This window comes from Ochlerotatus camptorhynchus, unplaced genomic scaffold (genome assembly GCF_037179485.1).
Source record: "Ochlerotatus camptorhynchus isolate MF236.1 unplaced genomic scaffold, CSIRO-AGI_Acam_v1.1 ptg000708l, whole genome shotgun sequence".
NCBI classification, from domain to species: Eukaryota; Metazoa; Arthropoda; class Insecta; order Diptera; family Culicidae; genus Ochlerotatus; species Ochlerotatus camptorhynchus.
Genome location: NW_027041183.1, coordinates 23,891 through 48,074, shown reverse-complemented (window position 1 = coordinate 48,074; position 24,184 = coordinate 23,891). Strand labels below are relative to the sequence as shown.

General features: G+C 36.8%; 1 protein-coding gene across 1 annotated transcript; it reads left to right on the top strand.

The window, feature by feature from the left end:
- Positions 1 to 11,375: 11,375 nt before the first annotated feature.
- Naa80 (N-alpha-acetyltransferase 80) lies at positions 11,376 to 15,532 on the top strand. The gene is made up of 2 exons (XM_065238121.1): positions 11,376 to 11,721; positions 13,876 to 15,532. Exons 1-2 carry the CDS (start codon positions 11,719 to 11,721, stop codon positions 14,419 to 14,421), a joined length of 549 nt encoding a protein of 182 aa, XP_065094193.1. The 5' UTR covers positions 11,376 to 11,718; the 3' UTR covers positions 14,422 to 15,532.
- Positions 15,533 to 24,184: the final 8,652 nt, after the last annotated feature.

The following is a 24,184-nucleotide window of genomic DNA, read 5'->3' as shown; positions in this document are numbered from 1 at the left end:
CTTCCGAGGGGGCAGCAAAACCACAAAATTACCTTGAATACCGGGGGTTCTCATTGGATGAAAGGGACCGTGAAAGAAGACACTAAAATAGAAAGTGTTTCTTCCGACAGTTTCATCTTAGTATTCATCTTTGGTTGCACTGTCCAGCTTGGAATATAGTTCCTTCATTTTCCGTTAAACAGGAAATATATACAAATGGCGTCTTGTTTACGCAGGATACAGCAAAGTTTGAAGTTTTTTTACCCATTAATGAGTATAAAAATACACATTTTTTGACTGGTACTTCATTCTTAAAATGTGTATTTTTTTTACACATTTTAAGATCTCCAAATTTACACATTTTTTGACAGCTGCATATAAATATAAAAAATGTGTATTTTTTTACTCATTAATGTGTTTACGCTGGTTACCGTGTACGCGCCTGCCACTGGGCTGGTATAAACTAGAGTCGGTGTATAATGAGTCACGCCAAGAGAAAAACAGTTGAACTCGCATCACGGTTTTCGAAAGATTCCCTTTCTTTTCATTTGGCAACAGAGGACTGCTACATCAACTTCAAATGACTTCTAGCGAGCAAAAAAAATAGCGGCTGTTGTAAATCATTCTATCAGTGATTTTGTCCAATCATCTTAACAAAAAATAGTAGAAATTCTCATTACTGATCGTTACCAAACGTATCCCATGACAATTTAATGCTCACTGTGTGTTTATGATCATTTCTTCGATTATATTTTATATTTTATTGCGATACCTTTCGTGGACCTTTCATAGCATCGTAATGTTTGTTTACTTTGCACGATAGGTAGCCAGTTTGACAGTCCAATAGCACAAACGAAGTTACAGACGACTAACTGGCGAAGAAACCCATTAAAATAATGTGGTTCACTGTAATAGAATTTTCTTGGAAGCTTGTGCCATCATCCACCAGATGGGTCAGTCAAAGATGAATACTAAGATGAAACTGTCGGACGAAAAACTTTCAATTTTAGTGACCTCTTTCACGGTCCCTTTCATCCAATGAATACCCCCAGTATGCAAGGTAATTTTGTGGTTTTGCTGCCCCCTCGGTAGAGATGAAATTTTGCGCGCTTTTTTATCAAAACAATCACACCAAAATCAGAGATGTCCCAATTTTTAATTACTCGATTAACAATGCAGTGTTTGGAAATCTGTCAACATGCCATTGAACTACCGTGTGTCAGGTTCGTAACTGTTCATGAATAGATATTCACAAATGAGTGAAGTGTCAGACACCTTTGCCGAATAAGAGTATTCAGTTGTGTAGCACCAAAAGAATGAACGAAACGAAGAACGATGGTTGAATACAAAAAAACGATCACAACAGTTCTCCGAATGACGCGTTCAATGATTGTATACAACTTTGAACTGCACATATCTTCTCTTTGTTTCTACCGCACAGATAAATACAAAGCAGTGGATGATACATAAGGAACGCAAACGTCGCACCAACTCTGGCAGTAGCAAAGTGCAGCTAGGTACATAAGAAACATTCCTTCGTCCTGCGGTACCTTACTAGCGAATAAGGGAAGAAATAGGGGTAAGAGGGGCATAGTGAACAGGTGGTGTATAGTGAGCATCCCGTACACCAGCTTGGACTTCCGGCCGTTCGGAACAAATTGGTTGGTGGTAGGACCAATATCATAATGATATTGAACCTACTACCTGTTGGTTTGTTTCATGCAGCTGGAGATCCAGAGGCAAACTGCGGGATGCTCACTATGCCCCACCTGTTAACTATGCCCCTCCTCCCCCTAATCGAAGAAATGGAACGCGGGTAAGTTAGTAAGTTATATTTATTATGAACACGAAAAAAAAAAATGAAATGAATGGAACTAAATTTATATACAGTCAATAAAACTCTGATAAACTCTGATTTTAAAGTTATATGTAGAGATAACTTCCTGGGGTCTTCGGGAAAGTTGTTAATTGTTCTCATTTTGGTACAATGTGTCTTCCAGTGGGACACGAAATCGTCCTCTGTACGATCCGGAACATCCGTAAAAGCGGTAAATTCATGAAATTTGAGTTGTTAGACGTCTAATAAATGTTCTCTAGCCCCATGTTTAGATTTCAATGTATTGCTTTACAACATTGCTGAATAAAGGTGAATACAGTCAGCATAATAGCTCTTATACCATACCACTATGCATCCATGTTGTAATCACATTATTTGTAAATGCTTTATAAATGACGTATTAGATTCATTATTCGACAACACTGGTCCAGTCTAACAACAAGACGAAATCAGTAGAGTAGTGGTTACCGTTTCCGCTTTCCAAGTAGAAGGTCGTGAGTACAATCCCAAGCTCAACCCTTTTTTTATTTGTGTTCTGCGTCTAATTAATTTAAATAGTAATCATCGATCACATGGCTCACGACAATGAATGAATTGATCTAGTTTAAAATTTAAGCAAGCATCCCGAGCAAAGTCCAGCATCAAAAAGACAGCAAAATCAAATCGAGTTTTGATATAATCTTCAAACTGAAATGATAATTTGATTTCAGTATACGCAATTGACAAATTTGATAGGGGAAATGACGGCTTCGGCATGCCAGACTATTTTCGGCAACCCAAATTGAAACACTATTTTCACTGAATTTTCTTACGAAAACACTTCGCTGAATGCATGCAAACGATTCTTTATGCTTTCAGCTTCAATTTGACTATATTTTTACCACTGAGAAAAAGCAATCTAGCAAGGTTTTCTTGAAATGAAATACACGCACTACAAATTGTAGCTGATTTCGAGTTGCCGATAATAGAACAGCAGATTTACATGCAGTTCAAATGGAATGGTTGCCGAAGAAAAACTGGTTGCCGACAATACTCGCTCTCACTAGAGAAGATTGGAGCTTTGTAAAAGCGTTTCAAAACAGTTTTTGACAATTCTTTCGACTGAAATTGTTAGAGCAGCTGGCAGCAAAAGATTGTAGACAAACCAATACTGCATATGTGTGCGTTCCTTAGAGAAAAGGCTATAGAAAGAAGGTCGCTGCTTAGGTTGCCGAGAATACGTAAATTCCCCTACCAAATTTTGTTTTCATTTTACTGTACATTTGCTCTTCAAAATATGTTGTTGCATGTTTGTTTTCATTGCCTTAGCATAACATCAAATTGAATTCTTGTTTTGTTATCAACAAGAAAAAGGACATCATATTTAGTTCTCAGTTTGCTCTCACTGATAGCAGAAATAGTTTTCAATGTGATGTCACGGGCCTTGAAGGAGCTAGAGTTGCGATCGGGAGTGCTAATAGGTACACAGCAAAAAAATAATTTTGATATCACATCAAAATGGATGCACTACAATCAACAATCAATACGAAACTAACGATTTTAAATTGGCTCACCACTTTAGTAGCCTATTGGTCCCAAGCAAACGATTAACGTACCCTATTCTAGTTGACATTCTATTACTACACTATGTTTGTTTTGATTCGCTATGAAAGTTTGACAGATAACATCAGGGGTGTGTGGATTCATGCAGAACATGCAGGGGTGAGTGAAATAGCTTGGGACTGCTTGGGACCGTTGTTCTGGTACTGAGTGAGCCAAAAATAATAATGATTTTCTTCGGGACCCAGTGGTCTTAGAGTTACCTCTATGCTACAATCATGTCGAAAATTTCATGTAATTTTTATGACCACATAAATAAACAAATGCAGTAAAAGCAGCGTAATGTCAGTTCATGCATTGTATTAATAATAATTTTGTCCTTTTTAGCAAGTAATATTACACCATATTTTCGACATGATTGTAGCATAGAGGTAACTCTAAGACAAGTAGGTCCCGAAGAAACGTGCTCAACTTTTTGGCTCACCTCTGGTACTATCTTCGGTCCCAAGCTTGTCGAATCACCCCTCGAAACATAGGAAAAACCAATAACCCCTCATTTTATCTGTCAAACTTTCATAGCGAATCAAAACAAACATTGCGTAGTACTAGAATTTCGACTAGAATAGGGTACGTTAATCGTTTGCTTGGGACCAATAGGCTACTAAAGTGGTGCGCCAATTTAAAATCGTTAGTTTCATATTGATTGTTGATTGTAGTGCATCCACTTTGACGTGATATCAAAATTATTTTTTTGCTGTGTATTTACTTTCAAGCAAGATTTTATTGATTATCGAATTGCCCATATGATGAATCCTAGGATAGCTCAGATGAGAAGGCAAGCGGCTGGTGATCGGAAGGTACATGGGTCAAATCCCATGCAACGACATGTATAAGTATTTACTAAATTTTCTAATATCTGTGTGGTGCGAGCCACGTCAGAAATAATGAAAAAAAATCACACCCTTCCATGTCCCCGCCATAATAAACAAATACCATAAACGAACTGTACCCCGAATGGGTTAACTATCCCACAAATGGTTTGGATGATACTACGAACACGTCGTTAAGCTCTCTTTATGGTTATTTTTATTAGGGCGTCCCTCTTATTTTCGGGTTAATTTTCCCACGATAATTCACGTTTAATAAATGTATAATAATGTCTAATTAATCGTTACTTCACACGAGAATCAAGCGTATACAGAGCATCACTGTTTTAAGGAAAGCAGTGATGTCTAATAAACGCTGAATAATCAAAAATGTTATCGAATAAGCTCTGTTACAACTCATATAAGTCGAATAAAAGCTTCTCGATATACCTTATACAACACCAAGTAGTTCAATGTTGAGGTTGAATAAATTCTCCAGATTTGTGTGAACAAAGCCTGAACAGAAGTTATTATTAAAAATAGTATAAGTACTATTAAGCATGCAGTTGAATAAAATGGCCAAGAAGTCGTTTCTTCAATAGACTTCTCTGCCACCGTTAGTATTAGTGAGCAGTTGCACTAATACATGCTTTCTACTGGTTGAAAATAAAAAACAAACCACTGTCAGGTCGAACACTTTGACAGTTGATTTCGTGGTTGAAAATAATAAATAAATCGGTTTTACACTGTTATACCAGCACGGTTGGTTTAGTGAGATCTTGCGGCAAGAAGTCTATAGACGATTGTTTTTTGGGTGGTTTTTTGCGAACACACTTTTTGATGTGTTTTTAGAATTAATTTCACATTGTGGCCAGAATATAGACCCTGGGAATCACAGACTGGTCCTCCGAAAGATCCGGAACATCCGTGAAAGAGGTAAATTAATTAAACTGGCCTATAGCTAAATGATTTTTTGTGCATTCATTTGTGGTCAAAATATGCAGCACATTGATCTTCTATGAGATCCCAAACATCCGTAGAAGTGGTCAATTCATGAAACTGGTCCTAGAGCTCCATGTTTTTTTGCGCAAGCTCTTGTTGATGTATTTTCTGACTGATTTAGGCATTAAGGTCAAATTATACACCCTAGAGGCCACAAACAGGTTGTCCAGATGATCCGGATTATCCATAAAATTTGTCAATCACGCTTACGACAACGTATGAAAAATCCGTGAAAGTTTTCATATATTTTTTGGACAACTCTGCAGTGACCTTGGCCATCTGAACAACTTTGCAGTGAACAGTTATTTCCCAGTATGCCAAAGTTTTGAGATATGATACATGCACAAGCTATTACACACACTAGCGCCGTGTAGTGAGTAGGTTCCACACTTATTGTCCATCATTTTATATGACTTGGTTAGCTTACCAACTATGTAGAAGACTGTATTTTCCTAGTAAGTCAGGGCCTTGTGATAAAGCACATAGTAAATATCACATATGCAATAGCACCAACAATCAATACGAAACTAACGATTTTAAATTGGCTCACCACTTTAGTAGCCTATTGGTCCCAAGCAAACGATTAACGTACCCTATTCTAGTTGAAATTCTATTACTACACTATGTTTGTTTTGATTCGCTATGAAAGTTTGACAGATAACATCAGGGGTGTGTGGATTCATGCAGAACATGCAGGGGTGAGTGAAATAGCTTGGGACTGCTTGGGACCGTTGTTCTGGTACTGAGTGAGCCAAAAATAATAATGATTTTCTTCGGGACCCAGTGGTTTTAGAGTTACCTCTATGATAGCACCGCGTAACAGGAGCAGTCGCAACTAACCTGTTCTTCATGTGAAAAACCGTGTCCACCGAAAAAAAAACATTGTTGAGGACTGTATTTTCCATGAAAGTCAGGTTCATGAGATATAAATAGCACATAGTAAATCTCATATATACACTTACGCCGCCTAGTGACTGAACTCTGAACTTATATGTGCACCATCCGAAAGACCTTATTCACCTTAAAATGTTTGCCTAAGACAGTAACTTCCTATATCGCCGGGATCACGGGGTATTCCATTTTGGAACCAATTAAATCAAATCCCACATGCTACGTGTATTCCATTTACGCGATTCACTCGTGTAATCGGAATAACTCTAGAACAACGTACTGCGGACACGAGACGAGGCGCCCACTGTTGTGGCGACGGTGTGGCATCATACAACATGCCAAAAGATCATGTGGATGTAATGTGGCGTAAGGCGAACCTCGACAAGCTTTTTTACCATGCTAGCAGATGTCACTCCGCCGCCATATAAGAAAACACCTTGATTAACATCATGTTTACGTTCGCCACATGCAAAGTTTCAGCATAATGTTTTGACATGCCACATCGCCGCGACAGTAGTGGTGCAGTGGGTGTCTGACATTAATCGAGGTACCCACTCGTGTGCATGTTTTGACATGCTAGCACATGCCACACCATGGACAGTGGACGACGCCTTAACATCCCGACCGATTAAGAAAATCCAGTCAAGAACATGGGGGGTACTAGGCATTATGTTTTGTTGGAAATCCTCTGAAAAAGTTTTCAGGAATAAAGTATTTCAATGTTTATATTTATTAAGAATATATACGCAAAAGTAGGAACCTGGCAATACAAAATCTCCCCCAATAACCCACCTAATTCGATGTGCAAAGTTAATGTTCACTTTATGCAACAGCTTTTGACCATCCATATTCAGTGTCATTACATGTTGCTAAATATGAACCATTCGCCAGTGTTATACCAACAATCAATACGAAACTAACGATTTTAAATTGGCTCACCACTTTAGTAGCCTATTGGTCCCAAGCAAACGATTAACGTACCCTATTCTATTTGAAATTCTATTACTACACTATGTTTGTTTTGATTCGCTATGAAAGTTTGACAGATAACATCAGGGGTGTGTGGATTCATGCAGAACATGCAGGGGTGAGTGAAATAGCTTGGGACTGCTTGGGACCGTTGTTCTGGTACTGAGTGAGCCAAAAATAATAATGATTTTCTTCGGGACCCAGTGGTCTTAGAGTTACCTCTATGGTTATACTGCGATACGCAGATGTATCATGAACAGAAACTAACGCACACAATCTATGCCGAATGGTACACACGAATATAAAGATTCTTTCGATGATACCGTCAGTAGTAAATCGTTTGTATGAACGTATTTGATCATCGATGAAGCAAGATTTATTTTTCTCTTATTCTTTATGTGCCATGATTCGTCGTTTCGCCGATACAAGGAAATCAGTTTAGTTTACTGACACATGGGAGTCCAACGGTTACGAAAATACACGTGAATTATTCAGTGGACAGTGAAAACTTCAAACACTGATTAACAACTAATCGATTATTTTTTGTTCGCTGTGATGTCATTTTTCCACCAATGAGAGTGCAAAACTTGTTTGAAACGATCGGTGATGATCCTCTGCAGAAGTTAATGCTTATATCGGCATGATATAACCGATTACAAATATGTTACTGTTTGGTTCGTTAGTCGATTAATCGATTATTCGAATGAAAATCGGCCATCACTAGATGAATGCGAAACATCATTTCAAATATTAAGGACCGTACATAAATAATGATACAATTTGAAAGGGACCGAGGCTAATCACAAATTACGCCCCCACGGTAACTGAAATACACACGTTGCTTTAGTTTTTTTGTTTTGATTTGAACAAAGTTGATTTTGTGTACAATGATTCTTTGACAGTGTGCAAAGAGTGCGTATCATTTTGTCATTTTTTTATGCATTTCAGTTTTGAGTAGAGTGAATGAGATAGAACCAAAACATTCTAGTACATTTGGTGAAAATGCTAGTTCAATCTAATAGTAGTGTTGCCATGTGGTACAATCCAGTAGTAGTGGTGTTGCCATGTGGTACACTGAAAAATTGCAATAGCAGGTTAGTCACCAAAGTTTTCGAGCCGCTCCGTCTGTCACTTCGTTTGTGCTACTACTAGATTGAACTAGCATTTTCACCAAATGTACTAGAATGTTTTGGTTCTATCTCTTTCACTCTACTCAAAACTAAAATGCATAAAAAAATGACTGAATGATACGCACTCTTTGCACACTGTCAAAGAATCATTGTACACAAAATCAACTTTGTTCAAATCAAAACAAAAAAAACTAACCCATCTGGTGGATGATGGCATAAGCTTCCAAGAAAATTCTATTACAGTGAACCACATTATTTAAATGGATTTGTTCGCCAGTTAGTCGTCTGTCACTTCGTTTGTGGTAGTAGTGATGCCATGTGGTACAATCCAGTAGTAGTGGTGTTGCCATGTGGTACACTGAAAAATTGCAATAGCAGGTGCGTCACCAAAGTTTTCGAGCCGCTCCGTCTGTCACTTCGTTTGTGAAATTGTTAATATGATATATTTGATTTCACATTAATGCTTTGGAAAAATATGCGTTCACAATCTTTCATAATTTCGTTAGATGTTCCATTTTCGATTTTCACTAAGTGTACCCCCATATAGAAATCACAGACGTAGTCCCACGTCAAAATTATAGCATGCTCCCATTTATCCGATAGATTTGTGAATAAATAATTCGACTATCAACGACTGTTGGATTAACAAGAGCCGGAATAGCGGGAGAATACTGTAATAAAACATTTATTTTAGAAATAAAAGCATTTTAAAATTCTAATCCTATTGGCAATCTAACGATAGCATAAAGTGCCACTTGTGGCAAATAGGAGAACTAGAAAACAGATTATGGTATCATAATTTTGCACGGCAAGGTATGGGAAAATATTTTAAAAATGCTTCTATTTAACGAATAAAATATTTTCTATAAATAAGGTTGTGCATACAATGTTAGAAAAGTTTAAATCCAAACGAAAACTAAGAAATACAATAAATTTTAAAATTATACGTATATTGGATAGCTGTTGAGGTTTCTTCCCCCGTAGCAGCTTTTAAAAAAATGACAAATATTTTTTTCGAATAATAAATGCTTTTCAAGATTTTTTCCTATACCTCAACGTGCAACATTGGGCCGTATGAATAAAAAGAGTTTACTTTACTTTCCCGTGCTTTTCTTACGGGAAACGTAAAGTAAACGCTTTCAAACAAAATATTCCACGGGGTGGTATACGAGTGCAATCTTAAAATGCTTTTATTTTGCAAATGGAGCATTTTATTTAAATTTGGTTGCTGCTACAGTTGTAGAAAAGCTGAAATCTATGTCTACACATAAAAATCTGAAAAGACATTATTTTTTCTATATTATATGTCTATTAAGTAGTCCTTCAGTTTTCTACTAGCGTAGCATTGTAGAAAATGCTCCATTTGCAAAATAAAAGCATTTTAAGATTGCTCTCGTATACCTCACAGATTAAAATTTTGAAACCATCATCACTCTCATAGTTCTTCTATTCTCCTTGAGTGCCAACTTTGATTTGCCAATTCATACGACCTATTTTAGGGTGAATCGCTGTGACATCCTTATTCTCGGAACCACTTCGAAACTTTAAGTACACAAATATCAGCTTGTACAATACGTGCAACATTCAAATTGTTACTCCACGTTTACTGCACTGCAGCATACATGAAGTAGCAATTTCAGGTGAAATGGGGCACCGATCTCCGAGATTTGTGTAATTGAAAATTCGAAGTGGAAGTGCATGTATAGCGTACGTGGTGGCCATTTGTGGACTCTACGAGGAATCACCTTAAGACCATCATTAAGAGATGAACTAGCCTATGGCTAAAAATCTCTTTAATAAAGAAAAAAAAATAAGACCATCATCATTCTTCTATTTCTCCTATTCGCCACGAGCGCTATCGGTTAGATCGCCAATACCGTTAAGTTAAAGTTGAGTTTGCGAGCCTCATTTCGATTGTGCTTTGGACACTGTCAAATATCATAGCGCACAAAATCAACTTTATTCAAATCAAAACAAAAATACTAGCCCATCTGGTGGCTGATGGCACAAGCAGCTAAGAAAATTCTTTTACAGCGAACCACATTACACTCGGGTATTTTTTTACACGGGGGATGTACCGTGTAAAAAAACCTACCGAGATTTTGATTTTTCACATGCTTAAACTGCCGTTATACGCATAAGAGGCCACAGTGCTTAAGCATTGCATAGAACATTCTGTATTTATACAAAAAATTGTATTTTTTTTTTAAGGTATGCCATTCGATTACCTATAGCTTGAAACGGATAATGTGATTGGAATTAAGTCGATAGGTTGTATCGTTGTCGAGAAATCGTTAAAAACGTACCGTGTAAATCGCGAAAAACCGTGTAAAGAACATTGTAATAAAAAAAACGCGTGTAAAAAAAACGCGTAAAAAAACTGGGTAAAAAAAGACCAAAAGTGTATTTTAATTGATTTCTTCGCCAGTTAATCGACTGTCACTTTGTTTGTGGTTTTAACCACGTAGTGCTAACTCAATTTAATTAAAATGCCTCAATAATTTATTACAAGCATTTAAAAACTTCTCTATCATGCCTCACCGTGAAGGAATTATGAAACCATCATCATGTTTTTAGTTCTTATGTTCACCGTGGGGATCAACTTTATGGAAGATGTTCATTTAAAGCAAACAATACGTAGCAAATGGCACTCTTGTTCTGCTAAACTGAACTATCCTCCATTTAATATACCTTGTTCATCAATTTTCAATAGCAAACCATTGATCAACAACTATTATCTTTATACTAAACAAATCTTTGCAAAAAATCTTGTATTTTTTTTCAAAATGGTGTCTTTAACATTTTGTATTAAATTGTAGCACGAAATCGTCCCTTCTAATCAAAGTGATGTCTGAGATAAAGTTGTCTGAAAAAGGAAAGTCTTTCTGGGAAAATATACAAGTGTGGGGTTTTCCGGTTTTCAACTGTACCGATTATACGAGGGTTGAAAAATAGAAGTAGGTTGAAAATTGGTACACTCACCATTTTCTCTTTTCTCAAACCAGAACTCAGCCAACTCATTATCAAAACTTAACGGAGATCGCATAACTCCTGCCGCAGCCATATCGCTTTCTGTCAAAATCTGTTTCTCAAACATCACCTCATCGGCCTCGACCAACGTTGTCTACAAAACATCTGGCAGTGTGAATTTAGTATTTCTTGCTCTTGCTCTTGCTCTCTATTTCTGTTTTAAGAAATGGGTAGTATGACGTTGCTTATTCGTTATTCGTTGCTCCTCGCAAAACAAGAGGAAAAGAAAGAGACGGCCTGTTTTATACTAACAGACTTAGTGTTTTTACATGGAACCACGACACCCTTCAACCTTGACTTCTGCCACCATAAAACATGCTACAAAAATCAACTGTGCTATTATAGCTCACGAGTCGTGCAGCATCTATTTTAAATCGGCATCTTTTTATCGTAATATACATTATTGCAAACGTTTGATTTATTGTACAATTTCTAGAACAATCATTTGTGTTTTCTTAAAAAAAAACTTTCGGTTATGGTAAGTTTTTTTTTTTCTATTTTGGAGAAGAGAAAATTCAAATCGTGCCCTACTAGTTTTATATTTAGCACAGCTGTTTTTGTTCATTGCTGTTGTGAGTAAGAAGCTCCTTTGGACACTTCCGGTGCTTTGAGATTAGTAAAACATTAAATAATGTGTATGACACCAAGAATATGGATACATATTGCCTTAAAAGGTACTACTAGTTTGTGTCCTTGTTCTCAAGTATCTCGCACCTTGGCACATAAACGATTCCTGCCGAGTTTTTCATTTATCGAACTGTTATTGACAAAAATAGTCGGAAATGTATGCGTGGCCTAGATCCAAAAATATATCGATGGAGATTTATCAATTTTCAAAAACCGCAATCTCTTTTACACCAGTGGATCAAAATTTTAAACTGAATCTAATGGCCCAACCCTTGGGGAATGTCATAGAGAGTGTACCGAACTTCAAGAGTAACACTTATTTTAGTTAAAAATTAATGGATAAAGTTTAAGAACAGTCTATCAATGTGTGAAATTTTGATTTCCAACACTTAATATGTCTCAAATACCTATCAAATATTAAAACAAAATTGAGGGCCCAGAGCCTACGTTGAAAAAATGCTCTGAGTATAAAAGATACGCCATGAGTATAATATTTAAAAACACCACACAAAAGATTAGTTAGTTATCTTTATTAGGGAGACTTTCAGCCGAACGCTGGTTCGTCTCAGGGAACACACAAAAGATTAATAACAAGTTTGTGTTTGAGTTTTGGGTCTCATTATGGAAGTCGAAACGAAGCATGAACGCTAAGTAGTATGAAATGTGGACCCAGGTCTACAGAAACGAACTAGAAATACTCACAGTATTTCTCAAACGAACGATCAAACTGAAGTTTGTCAGAAATCAAGCAAATTCTAATTTGAAAACTAAATCAGCTTGAACCAGAATGAAAAGCAAATTCAGTATGAATTTCAATTCTGCTGAATAAGTGTGATTTGGTATTTCTAATTCTAGACGTAGAAATGCAGAATAATTGTTAACATCCAACATCAGCGTATCGAGAAAAAAAAATCAATTTATCGCTGATTTGATTGAAAATAGTTTTAGAACTTCGACAAATAATTCTGCTAGTTTATAATTTATGTTTTGAGGTGTAGTTTCTTTAATATGGTTCAAGATCTCTAGTCGGAATCTTAATTTTGAATGAGGCTTTGAAGACTTATGAGATCTAACTGAAGGTGGATAAATGTTGGTATTTTACCCTCACTTTTCTAAAATGCTATATAATATTCCAGGATGCAACATACAACTATAATCCAAATGGCACATTGAACGGTGACTAAACCAGTTTTCAAAGAGCCATCAATTGCTCTAAATTTTATTAATCCGAGATTTGAATATACTTTTCATGTCAAGCTATATTTGAACATTTCCGTATCATGATAGCATGTTGTTATTGTTTCTTTATTAAGGAGACCAAGGCTTATGCAGGATTGACACCATGATTCAGTCATGAATCCGATCTGATACCCCGTTTACATTACAGCCTATATTTAGTGATATTGAGTAACTTGATATCAAACGTCATACGCATTATTTACAGTGATCCAAAGTTGTTAAAAAAATGTCAAATGCAAAATTTGCGTACTAATAACTTAATAATGTTTAATCTGAAGAACTTCTGGTTTGAAATCCTGTAGCAAATGTTGGGAATGAGGGCAGTGCGGGCAGCGATATAGCTAGATATATCGCTGCCTGCACTGCTCTCATTCCCTACAGCAAATTGATTACAATCGATTAAAAAAAATTACTTTATTTTTAAACTGGAAATATTACAAAATATTGAACTTATAAAATTGAAGTTGGGAAGAAATTTCATGATAAACAATTTATTAAATGAACACGTTTCTTTTTGTGTGACCTGTACACACGCGTCTAAGTTATTTCACGACCATTAACCTGCAATAAACCTTTCATAGTGGCGTGCATTTTTTGAATTGCAAGAGCGTCTCTGCGGTGTCGGTTAATTTTAGAATTACAACAATGGTTATTTTTATCGCGAGGCGCACCGAGCGTTTTATGAATGAATACTTCTCTGTTGCTACTACCTCAAACTATGTAAAATTCAATTCTTACTAAGTTGTCATACTTTTTCCTTTTTTAGGGAAAATCTTCGGTTTCCGACTCCTACATAGTTGCGCCGATTCACCATCATGAAAAATTACTGGACCAGTGCATACAGTTGATAAATTCAGAATGGCCTCGTTCATACACTGCACGCCTTTGGAGTTTAAAATCATCCAAAGATACATTACCAACCAGTATGATATTGATCGATAACATTAATAACAAAGAATCGACAGTTCTTGCGCACGCTAAGTTGTCTTCGATTCCCTCCGACGTGGAAGCCGCCTTCATCGAAACAGTCGTCGTAGACCGACGATATCGGGGAAAAGGTCTCGGGAAGTTTCTAATGATCGAAGTGGAAAATCATTGCTTTGAAACCCTTAATCTTAAAACTATATATTTGTCAACTATTGACCAAGAGGGATTTTATTTAAAACTAGGATTTAATTTCTGCAAGGCGATGAACATGTTTGGAACTCGAAGTGGTGTGAACACTTCCACAAAGAAAATATGGATGAAAAAAAAATACAGCGAATGGAAACGTCCTGAGGTTCATTCTTCTGACAATAATCAAACGAATTGATATAGATGATAATAATAAACCGGTGAGTAGGATTGTCCGGCCTTAGTAGCAGGCATCCAAGAATATCACATGTGGACTTCAATGGATTATGTTACTTAACTAATTCATAAAATTTCCCACTCACCTCTTAAATACCTGAATGTCATACATTTTAATATAAATAAAACTCGCACTAATTCACAGGTACATTTTAGTCCTAACTTGCTATTGAAACATGTTGCAAAGCTTATATATCTTTGAAGTAAATTGTTTTGTTTCTACACAACTTGATTTTTTATTGGATTTTTTTCCACAGTAGGTATAAATAAAAACCCAGATCGATCCATATATCGAGGATTAATTCATTTTGTGTGACAGCTAGTAGGTGCTCTCTATTACCGATCTGTACGAGAACTGATGTTTGGAATAGGATGGCGGTCATAAATTATTATTATGAATTAAACTGCTTTAATTAAGTTTTGATTTGGAAAAATGTTCCCCGAATTTTGGGTTTTTTCACGTTTATGCCTGTTCTGCGAGTCGTGTGACTCTGGTCAGAGATGGTGTTTAAAAAAAAACGCGCGGAGAGAATAAAAGTAAATCTAGTTGTCCAAATAAGTTATTTTGTGTGCAAAGCTTGGTAACCCGCAATTTTGTGTTAACTTCAAGTGACTTTTAATTTAAGCGACTGTCGTCTTCTTCAGCGGGTGAAACGAATACTTTTGTAGTCATTATTTGAAAAATTCTATTGTAAAGCACGGCATCCTTCTGTAAAAAAAAACACGAATAAAATGTGACAAATTGTTAGTTTCTGGTTTCCCAAAGATAGCGTCGTCAGGGAAAAGTGGTTTCAATTCTGTCGGTTTCCTCCCGATCAAAGCGTAACGGAAAACTCTCGATTATGTAGTGTAAGCAATCTACCATATAGATAAATGAATTTTCGTTTAGATGAAAGCCGATTTGAAACTGATTTATTATATTTCAGCTACATTTCAATTGTAATTACCATTTAGATTTATGCATGTCATCGGATAGCGGAAAACTATTAGCAGCTCCGGGTGCAGTTCATTTTTTTTAGTTGTTGCAATAATAATAATAATAAATTTATGATGATGTAAAAGATTATAATAGACCTGACGTGATAGATGATTTATACTTTTCATACCCAAATTAATTAATAACTTCGAACTGTTCAAAAATAGAACAAAACGTAGGCCTATCTAGAAGAATGATGAATCTTGAAATAAATTCACGTTTAAAAAAGTTTGAAATAGTGACTTATTACAAGAAAAAGTGACTTTAGTGACTTGGTCTTAAAAAAAGAAACTTTTTAGTGACTAGCTTGAAAAAAGTGACCAAGTCACTAAAAAGTGACTCGCTACCAGCCCTGGTATTGTGATGGAGGTTGACATTTAAGAAATTTTCAAGTCAAGTCTAAAACATCAAACATTTATTTGGTACGCCATCAGAACGACTAATTTTCTTCCTTAGTGTCGTGTCTTTTCGGATATTTCGCATCTCTGAAGTAAACAACAACTCATTGATCTTGCTTCACTAAAGCCAATCACAAGACTGTCTTTTATTTTTATTTCTCTGTTTCTCTCCTGTTATACAATCGTTCTCATCCCACCTTCCTCTCCCTCTATTACTCCTTTGTCGACTTCTCACTCTCTCTACTTCTCTCCCTCTTATTATTCAGTTATTTCAAAACCCTTTTCAATCCCGTTATGATTTTTCCGAGTTTTTCTCAGTAACCCTCTCATCTTTCTTTACGAGCTTCTCGAATTCAATCATATTTTTCTTGCTATCCCTCTTGATCCCTACACTTAGGTCACTTTTTAGTCACTTTTTAGTTACTTTTTTACAACTATAAGTCACTATTTGGTCACTTATTTCTTCAACATGGTCACTAAAATCACTATTTTTGACAGCATTGAACGCTACCAGCACTGCAATACTCCTCACGCCTTTCCTCGTGCAGTGCTCGTGTTTATTTACAGTGCTCGATTGGAACCGCGTTTGACGGTTCGATTGGAACTTAATACCCCGGACAGACTATGGCTTATATTATGTAATATAGGCTAGCTTGCAATGAGCACTCATACATCTAGTTTTCACTGGAAATCCTATATATGAGTGCTCATTGCAAGCCAGCCTATATAACATGATATAAGCCATAGTCTGTCCGGAGTAGGCTCTGAACCATTTGGTGGATTATTTTAACTTTTGGTTAAAATTTGACAGATGGAAAGTTATCGATTAACCCTGCTATCCGAGCGTGGTTACTTCTGACAGACAAGAAGTTAAATTTTGACAACCTTCGCTAAGTTCTTCTCGAAAACCGGTCGATCGACAGCGCAGGGATTTTCGAACATACAAAATAACTTCCGAAATGTCACTTTTAACGACGAGTTAAATTTAATTCGGCAAATGGTTCACAGCCTAACCCTGCTAACCGAGCGTGGCTATTTCTGACAGACAAGAAGTTAAATTTTGACGACCGTGGCTCGAAAACCGGTCGATCGACAGCACGGGGATTTTCGAACATAAGAAATAACTTTCGAAATGTCACTTTTAACTACGAGTTATATTTAACTCGGCAAATGGTTCACAGCCTAAGGTAAATTTCTGCAGTTTTCGGTAAATTTCTGCAAATTACGGAAATTCAGCAGTTATGATTGCGGAAAATGGGTAATATAATATTGTTTACAAAGTATTCGGTAAAAATGATATTTCACCGAACAAATCCAGCAAAAAACGTACCGAACAAGATTTATGAAATTTGGTGTGTAGTGTGTACACACTAAGATTTTTTACAGTATACTGTAATTTTTTACCGAATATGGAACAGCGGTAATCGATTCGGTTTTTTCGGGTTCTCCAGGTCCAGGTCCAGCAAGAAATCCAAACAAGGTTATCGAGGGCAACGTGCGCACACATGACATTGGCTTTTTGCAGCTGAGGGAAACATTAGGTCGCCTTAAGTCCAAGATGACTGGAAGCGATGGCCTAGGATTGAATTGAAGGTAAAATAATTATCCACTCGTAGATTCAGCGGACTAAAGCAAAATATTAAAGTACACGCAGAAAAAAATATTTTAAACGTAATAATATTTGACGTAAATGCAATAAGAATTTCATTTTGTTTTGGTTGCAAAAAGAAATCATTATTGTTTCAACAATCCAGTATTGTTGTCCCCTAAAACCTCGCCTAAAACCCATGGATTGTTAAATGAAAAAGAAAATCTTTTCGAATTTACAAGAGCTTTCATGGTTTTGACGTAAGCTGTCAAATTTGGCAGCTGGGTCAACAAGAAAAATATGTTTGTTTTTAAACGAGATTTCTTGTTGATTCAATCAAATTTATTTTATGAAGTCTGACAATTCACGCAGTAGAAATAACAATGTGTTTATTGATTCAAAAATAATGTCGATTTTTTTTTGTGTTTTGTTTATTGCCTCTAAAATGTAATTTTTACAGAAATCATTAATTGACATGATTTCTGTTATGCTTAAATCTAACTCCATGGGGCCTCATAGCATAGTCAGTAAAGGCACAGTATTACCAAGCCGGAGACGGCGGGTTTGATTCCCCGATTCCTTTCGGGTTGGAAATTTTCTCGACTTCCCTGGGCATAGAGTATCATCACAAACGAAGTGACAGACGGAGCGGCTCGAAAACTTTGGTGACTAACCTGCTATTGCAATTTTTCAGTGTACCACATGACAACACTACTACCACTGGATTGTACCACATGGCAACACTACTACCATAGAGGTAACTCTAAGACCACTGGGTCCCGAAGAAAATCATTATTATTTTTGGCTCACTCAGTACCAGAACAACGGTCCCAAGCAGTCCCAAGCTATTTCACTCACCCCTGCATGTTCTGCATGAATCCACACACCCCTGATGTTATCTGTCAAACTTTCATAGCGAATCAAAACAAACATAGTGTAGTAATAGAATTTCAACTAGAATAGGGTACGTTAATTGTTTGCTTGGGACCAATAGGCTACTAAAGTGGTGAGCCAATTTAAAATCGTTAGTTTCGTATTGATTGTTGCTACTACTGGATTGAACTATAGTTGCTATAGCATTTTCACCAAATGTACTAGAATGTTTTGGTTCTATCTCTTTCACTCTACTCAAAACTGAAATGCACAAAAAAATGACAAAATGATATACACTCTTTGCACACTATCAAAGAATCATTGAACACAAAATCAACTTTGTGCAAAACCAAAACAAAAATACTATCCCATCTGGTGGATGATGACACAAGCTTCTAAGAAAATTCTATTACAGCGAACCACATTATTTTAATTGATTTCTTCAGTTAGTCGTCTGTCACTTCGTTTGTGGTATCATTGTGCTTGCCTCGCAATATACAAATTCATGCATTGGTATTGGCATCGAAAGCTCTCAATTAATAACTGTGCACTATGCAATAAGCACAGACAAACAGACATAACACATTGAATATTTCTCACTGTAGAACATCGTCGCTAAAACATTACCGCCATCTGTTGAGTACACTGTGGTGGGCACTACACTGAACAGATGGCGGTAGTGTGTAAACGTCAAACGCAAGGGAATTGACTATGCGCGCCACAGGTGGCGGTACTACCAACTACGATACTTTTAAATTGTCCGTTAAATGCTTGTTCGATGAACAACTTGCGAGAGTTATGTCTGTTTGTCTGTGCAATAAGCTTGAAATACGAATAAGGAGAAGAAGAAGAAGTAAATCTAACTCCATGTTTGATGCTATTCAAACTGGAGTAAAATTTGCTAATAATATTGTCATGACTTTAAAATTCAGTAATGGATTTTAAAGCATTAAATATTTTAAATTGGAATGCTCGATCTCTTAAAGATAATGAAGACGAGCTATTTAACTTGTTGAGAGTTCATAACGTGCATATTGCCGTTATAACTGAGACGTTCCTTAAACCTGACCATAAGGTTAAGAAGGACGCACATTATTTCATTTATATAAATGATCGTCTTGATGGACATGTGGTGGCGTTGCCATCATTGTTCATAGACGAATCAAACATAAAATTCTTTCTTCATTTGAAACCAAAGTTTTTGAAACTTTGGGAGTTTCTGTTGAAACAAAATTTGGACAACTTACGTTTATAGCTGCCTATTTGCCATTCCAATGCGTAGGCCAGCAAAAGAATTTTCTCAAGGGTGACCACCAGAAACTTACCCGTCATAGGTCTAAATTCTTCATTATTGGTGATTTAATGCAAAACACCGCTCATGGAATAATGCTCAAAGCAATTCCAATGGTAATATTCTGTTTGATGATTGTTAACCTGCATTACACTATTCAATATCCAAACAGCCCAACATGCTTTTCTTCTGCAAGAAATCCCTCTACTATTGATTTGGTCTTAACTGATTCATGTCAACTTTGTAGCCAATTGGTTACTCATGCTGACTTCGGTTCTGATCACCTTCCAGTAACTTTTGAAATATCGCAAGAAATAATTTGTATTCCCAACAGCTCTACTTTCAATTACCATAGAGCTGATTGGGAGCAATATCGAACATTTATGGAATATAACTTCGATCCAAACATTCCTTTGCAAACCAAAGATGAAATTAATTATGCTCTTGAATCTCTGACTACTTCTATAGTTGAAGCAAGAGCTGCCTCAGTTCCAAAAGGCGAGGTTAAATTCGATTCAATTATAATAGACGACGATCTTCAGCTCTTGATCCGTCTTAAAAATGTCCGTAGGAGGCAATATCAAAGAACACGCGATCCTGCCATAAAAGTTATCTGGCGGGATTTGCAAAAACAAATTAAAAAGCGATTCTCTGCCCTGAGGAACAAAACTTTTGAAAATAATGTTTCTAAATTAGACCCGAGTTCCAAACCCTTTTGGAAACTCATAAAAATGTAAAAAAAAACATCAAAAGCCTATTCCCAACAATCAATACGAAACTAACGATTTCAAATTGGCTCACTACTTGACTAGCCTATTGGTCCCAAGCAAACGATTAACGTACTCCATTCTAGTCGAAATTCTACTACTACACAATGTATGTTTTGATTCGCTATGAAAGTTTGACAGATAAAATGAGGGTTTAGTGGATTTTCCTATGTTTTGAGGGGTGAATCGATTAGCTTGGTACCGAAGATAGTACCAGAGCTGAGCCAAAAAGTTGAGCTCGTTTCTTCGTAACCTTCTGGTCTTAGAGTTACCTCTATGCTATTCCAGCGCTTAAAGAAGGTGGTAAAATTTTGATAACAAATTTGGAAAAAGCTCCGAAACTTGCCAAGCAATTCGAGAGTTCCCATAATTTCAGTTTGGGTCTTAGTCCTAATGAGAATCGGGTTGCTCGGGATTATCTGAATATTTTCTCTCGGGAAAATATTTTTGATGATTCCTGGGGGACTGATTTGGACGAAGTAAGGTCTATAACTAAAAAGTTTCAAAATATGAAAGCTCCAGGTGATGATGGAATTTTCTATATCCTCATCAAAAACCTCCCAGAGAGTACCTTGTCTTTCTTGGTAAAATTATTTAATAGATGTTTCCATTTCGCATACTTTCCTGATAAATGGAAAAATGCAAAAGTTGTTCCAATTTTGAAGCCAGATAAAAATCCAGCTGAAGCTTCTAGCTACCGTCCAATAAGCTTGCTTTCTTCAATAAGTAAACTTTTTGAAAAGATAATTTTGAATAGAATGATGCTTCACATCAATACGAACTCAACTTTTGCAGATGAGCAGTTTGGCTTTCGCCATGAGCATTCAACTACTCATCAACTCTTAAGAGTTACCAATTTAATTCTAGAGTTGCTCTTCAAGACATAGAAAAAGCATTCGACAGTGTTTGGCATGAAGGTTTGATTGCTAAATTGAAAAATTTTAATTTTCCACTTTACATTATGAAAATAGTTCAAAATTATTTAACTGACAGAACTCTGCAGGTAAATTATCAAAATTCCAAATCTAATCGACTACCTGTTAGAGCAGGAGTTCCTCAGGGTAGCATTCTTGGGCCTATATTGTATAACATTTTCACTTCGGACCTCCCTGATTTGCCTCAGGGTTGCCACAAATCTTTGTTCGCTAAAGGAAGAAGTCTTCGTGTTATTTGCAGCAGACTGCAGAAAAATTTAGATATTTTCTCTTCTTATTTACAAAAATGGAAGATTTCTCCCAACGCTTCCAAAACTCAACTTATAATTTTTCCACATAAGCCTACCCGAAAAAAAGGCCAAAAATACATTAAAAAACAATGTAACAATAAGACGAAAATTATTGTCTTAAAAATGATTTATATTGTTACGTCTACAATAAATTTACCTTGATTCATGTTGTACAAAACAGTAAATTTCATGGTAAATGGAAAATTTACAATAAAAAAGGGGGGTTGTTAAGTATCTTAACAATGAAATTTTCGTGATTTCACCATATATTTTTTTTTTCAAAAACATTATACATTATTGTTATTTATTGATTAAAAAAAATAACAGTGTACTTTAGAGTGTATGTGTTGGCTTGACAGATCTACTTTATCAACTTTAAAAATAAATCGAAAAAATAAAACATCTCCCCGGGAAGGGTGGTATGTCTGTTACGGGTGAGTCCTTTTTTTACAGGTTATGGATTGAGATTCGATCCGGAACTTGTGAGAAATGGAGGCCAACTCCCCTGCACTCGATCTCCCTAGGTCACGTATCCTTGGTGATTGAGCGTCGTTGATAAGTTAATGCATTCGACTGGAGAGGATCGCCCATGAAATATGCTTCCACCTGAGAGTTCCTTCCTGACATCTTCAAGTGGTGGAATTTTATTATTATTATTATTATTGTATGATTATTGACTACACGGAAAAGGTCTGCATTAAGCGGGATTTAGATGAGGCAGGTGAGTTGAATTCAACTCACACTGATCTGGTCGTAGGCGTTCAACTGACTTGGCAACGAATAGAGCAAGTCCGATATCGGTCAGATTTCTGGACATTCATTTCGCAGTTCAAGTGAGTTGAACGCTGAATTGAACCATCTTAACCCAGCTTTAGAGAGAGTCTAGCATAAGAGATGGACGGACGCAAACTGGCTGGAACTGTCAAAGCCAGAGCCATACGTGCATCGCCTATCTTGATTACATTGGCAGTGTTGCTGACCCTCTCATAGTCTGCATGCTTCAATCAGATTTATTTTTATTGTTCGTGAGGTAACCCACAATGAAAACACATCAATATTTAATTTAACAACAATTTTTATTGTAATAGAGTTGTTCATTATTGTTCATGATCGAATCATGTTAACAATAAAATAAATGAAAAATACGATAAAAATCATTGTAACAACATTTTAAAGGGTGATACGGTCAAAATTTGGTCAATATCAACTTGACGTATTTCTTTCAATTTTGCATTTAAAAAACCTGAACACCCCTCATTTTGAAGGTGTGTGTGTGTAAAATGTTGCTCCTATTTTGATTTTGGAATTCACTCTTCAGTAGTCAAAATGCCGTCCAAGCAAGAAGAGCAGCGTATCAAAATTTTGCTCGCGCATCGCGAAAATCCGAGCTACTCGCACGCAAAGTTGGCAAAATCGCTAAAAGTTGCCAAATCAACCGTTACAAATGTAATTAAAGTGTTTGGGGAACGTTTGTCGACAGCCAGGAAGTCTGGATCGGGGGGAAATCGAAAACCGGAAGCCGCTGAGACGACAAAGAGAGTTGCCGGTAGTTTCAAGCGAAACCCTAACCTCTCTCTCCGAGATGCCGCAAATAAGCTGGGTGTATCGTCTACAACCGTGCATCGAGCCAAAAAACGAGCCGGACTATCGACTTACAAGAAGGTAGTGACTCCAAATCGCGATGATAAACAAAATACGACGGCCAAAGCGCGATCCCGGAGGCTGTACACGACGATGCTGACGAAGTTTGACTGCGTGGTAATGGACGACGAAACCTACGTCAAAGCCGACTACAAGCAGCTTCCGGGACAGGAGTTTTATACGGCAAAAGGAAGGGGAAAGGTAGCAGATGTTTTCAAGCACATGAAACTGTCAAAGTTCGCAAAGAAATATCTGGTTTGGCAAGCCATCTGTACCTGTGGCTTGAAAAGCAGCATTTTCATAGCTTCCGGGACTGTCAACCAAGAAATTTACGTGAAAGAGTGTTTGAATAAACGTCTGCTGCCTTTCCTGAAGAAACACGGTTGTTCCGTACTGTTTTGGCCGGATTTGGCATCTTGCCATTACGGTAAAAAGGCCATGGAGTGGTACGCCGCCAACAACGTGCAGGTAGTTCCCAAGGACAAGAACCCTCCCAACACGCCAGAGCTCCGCCCAATTGAGAAATACTGGGCTATTGTCAAGCGGAACCTAAAGAAGACCAAAAAAACTGTTAAGGGCGAGCAGCAGTTCAAGGCAAACTGGCTTTCTGCGGCGAAGAAGGTGGACAAGGTGGCTGTACAAAATCTGATGGCAGGGGTCAAGCGTAAGGCCCGGCAATTCGGATTTGGAAAAGCGGAAGCCTAACTGAATATTTTTCCTGAATTTTATACTAATTGAACTTGAAAAAGAAATTTAATTTGATTTTTTAAATAAACGATTTCACCGATTTACACGCGTTTTCCCTTGACCAAATTTTGACCGTATCACCCTTTATTATGTACATTCATTGTACAGCTAGGTAGCAGTTTTGCCGTTTTAGGAAGGGTACAACATAACAATCATTTTTACTGTCGACAATAAATATTAATGTTTTTTTTTTAATGTTTCCACTGAAAATTTCACTGT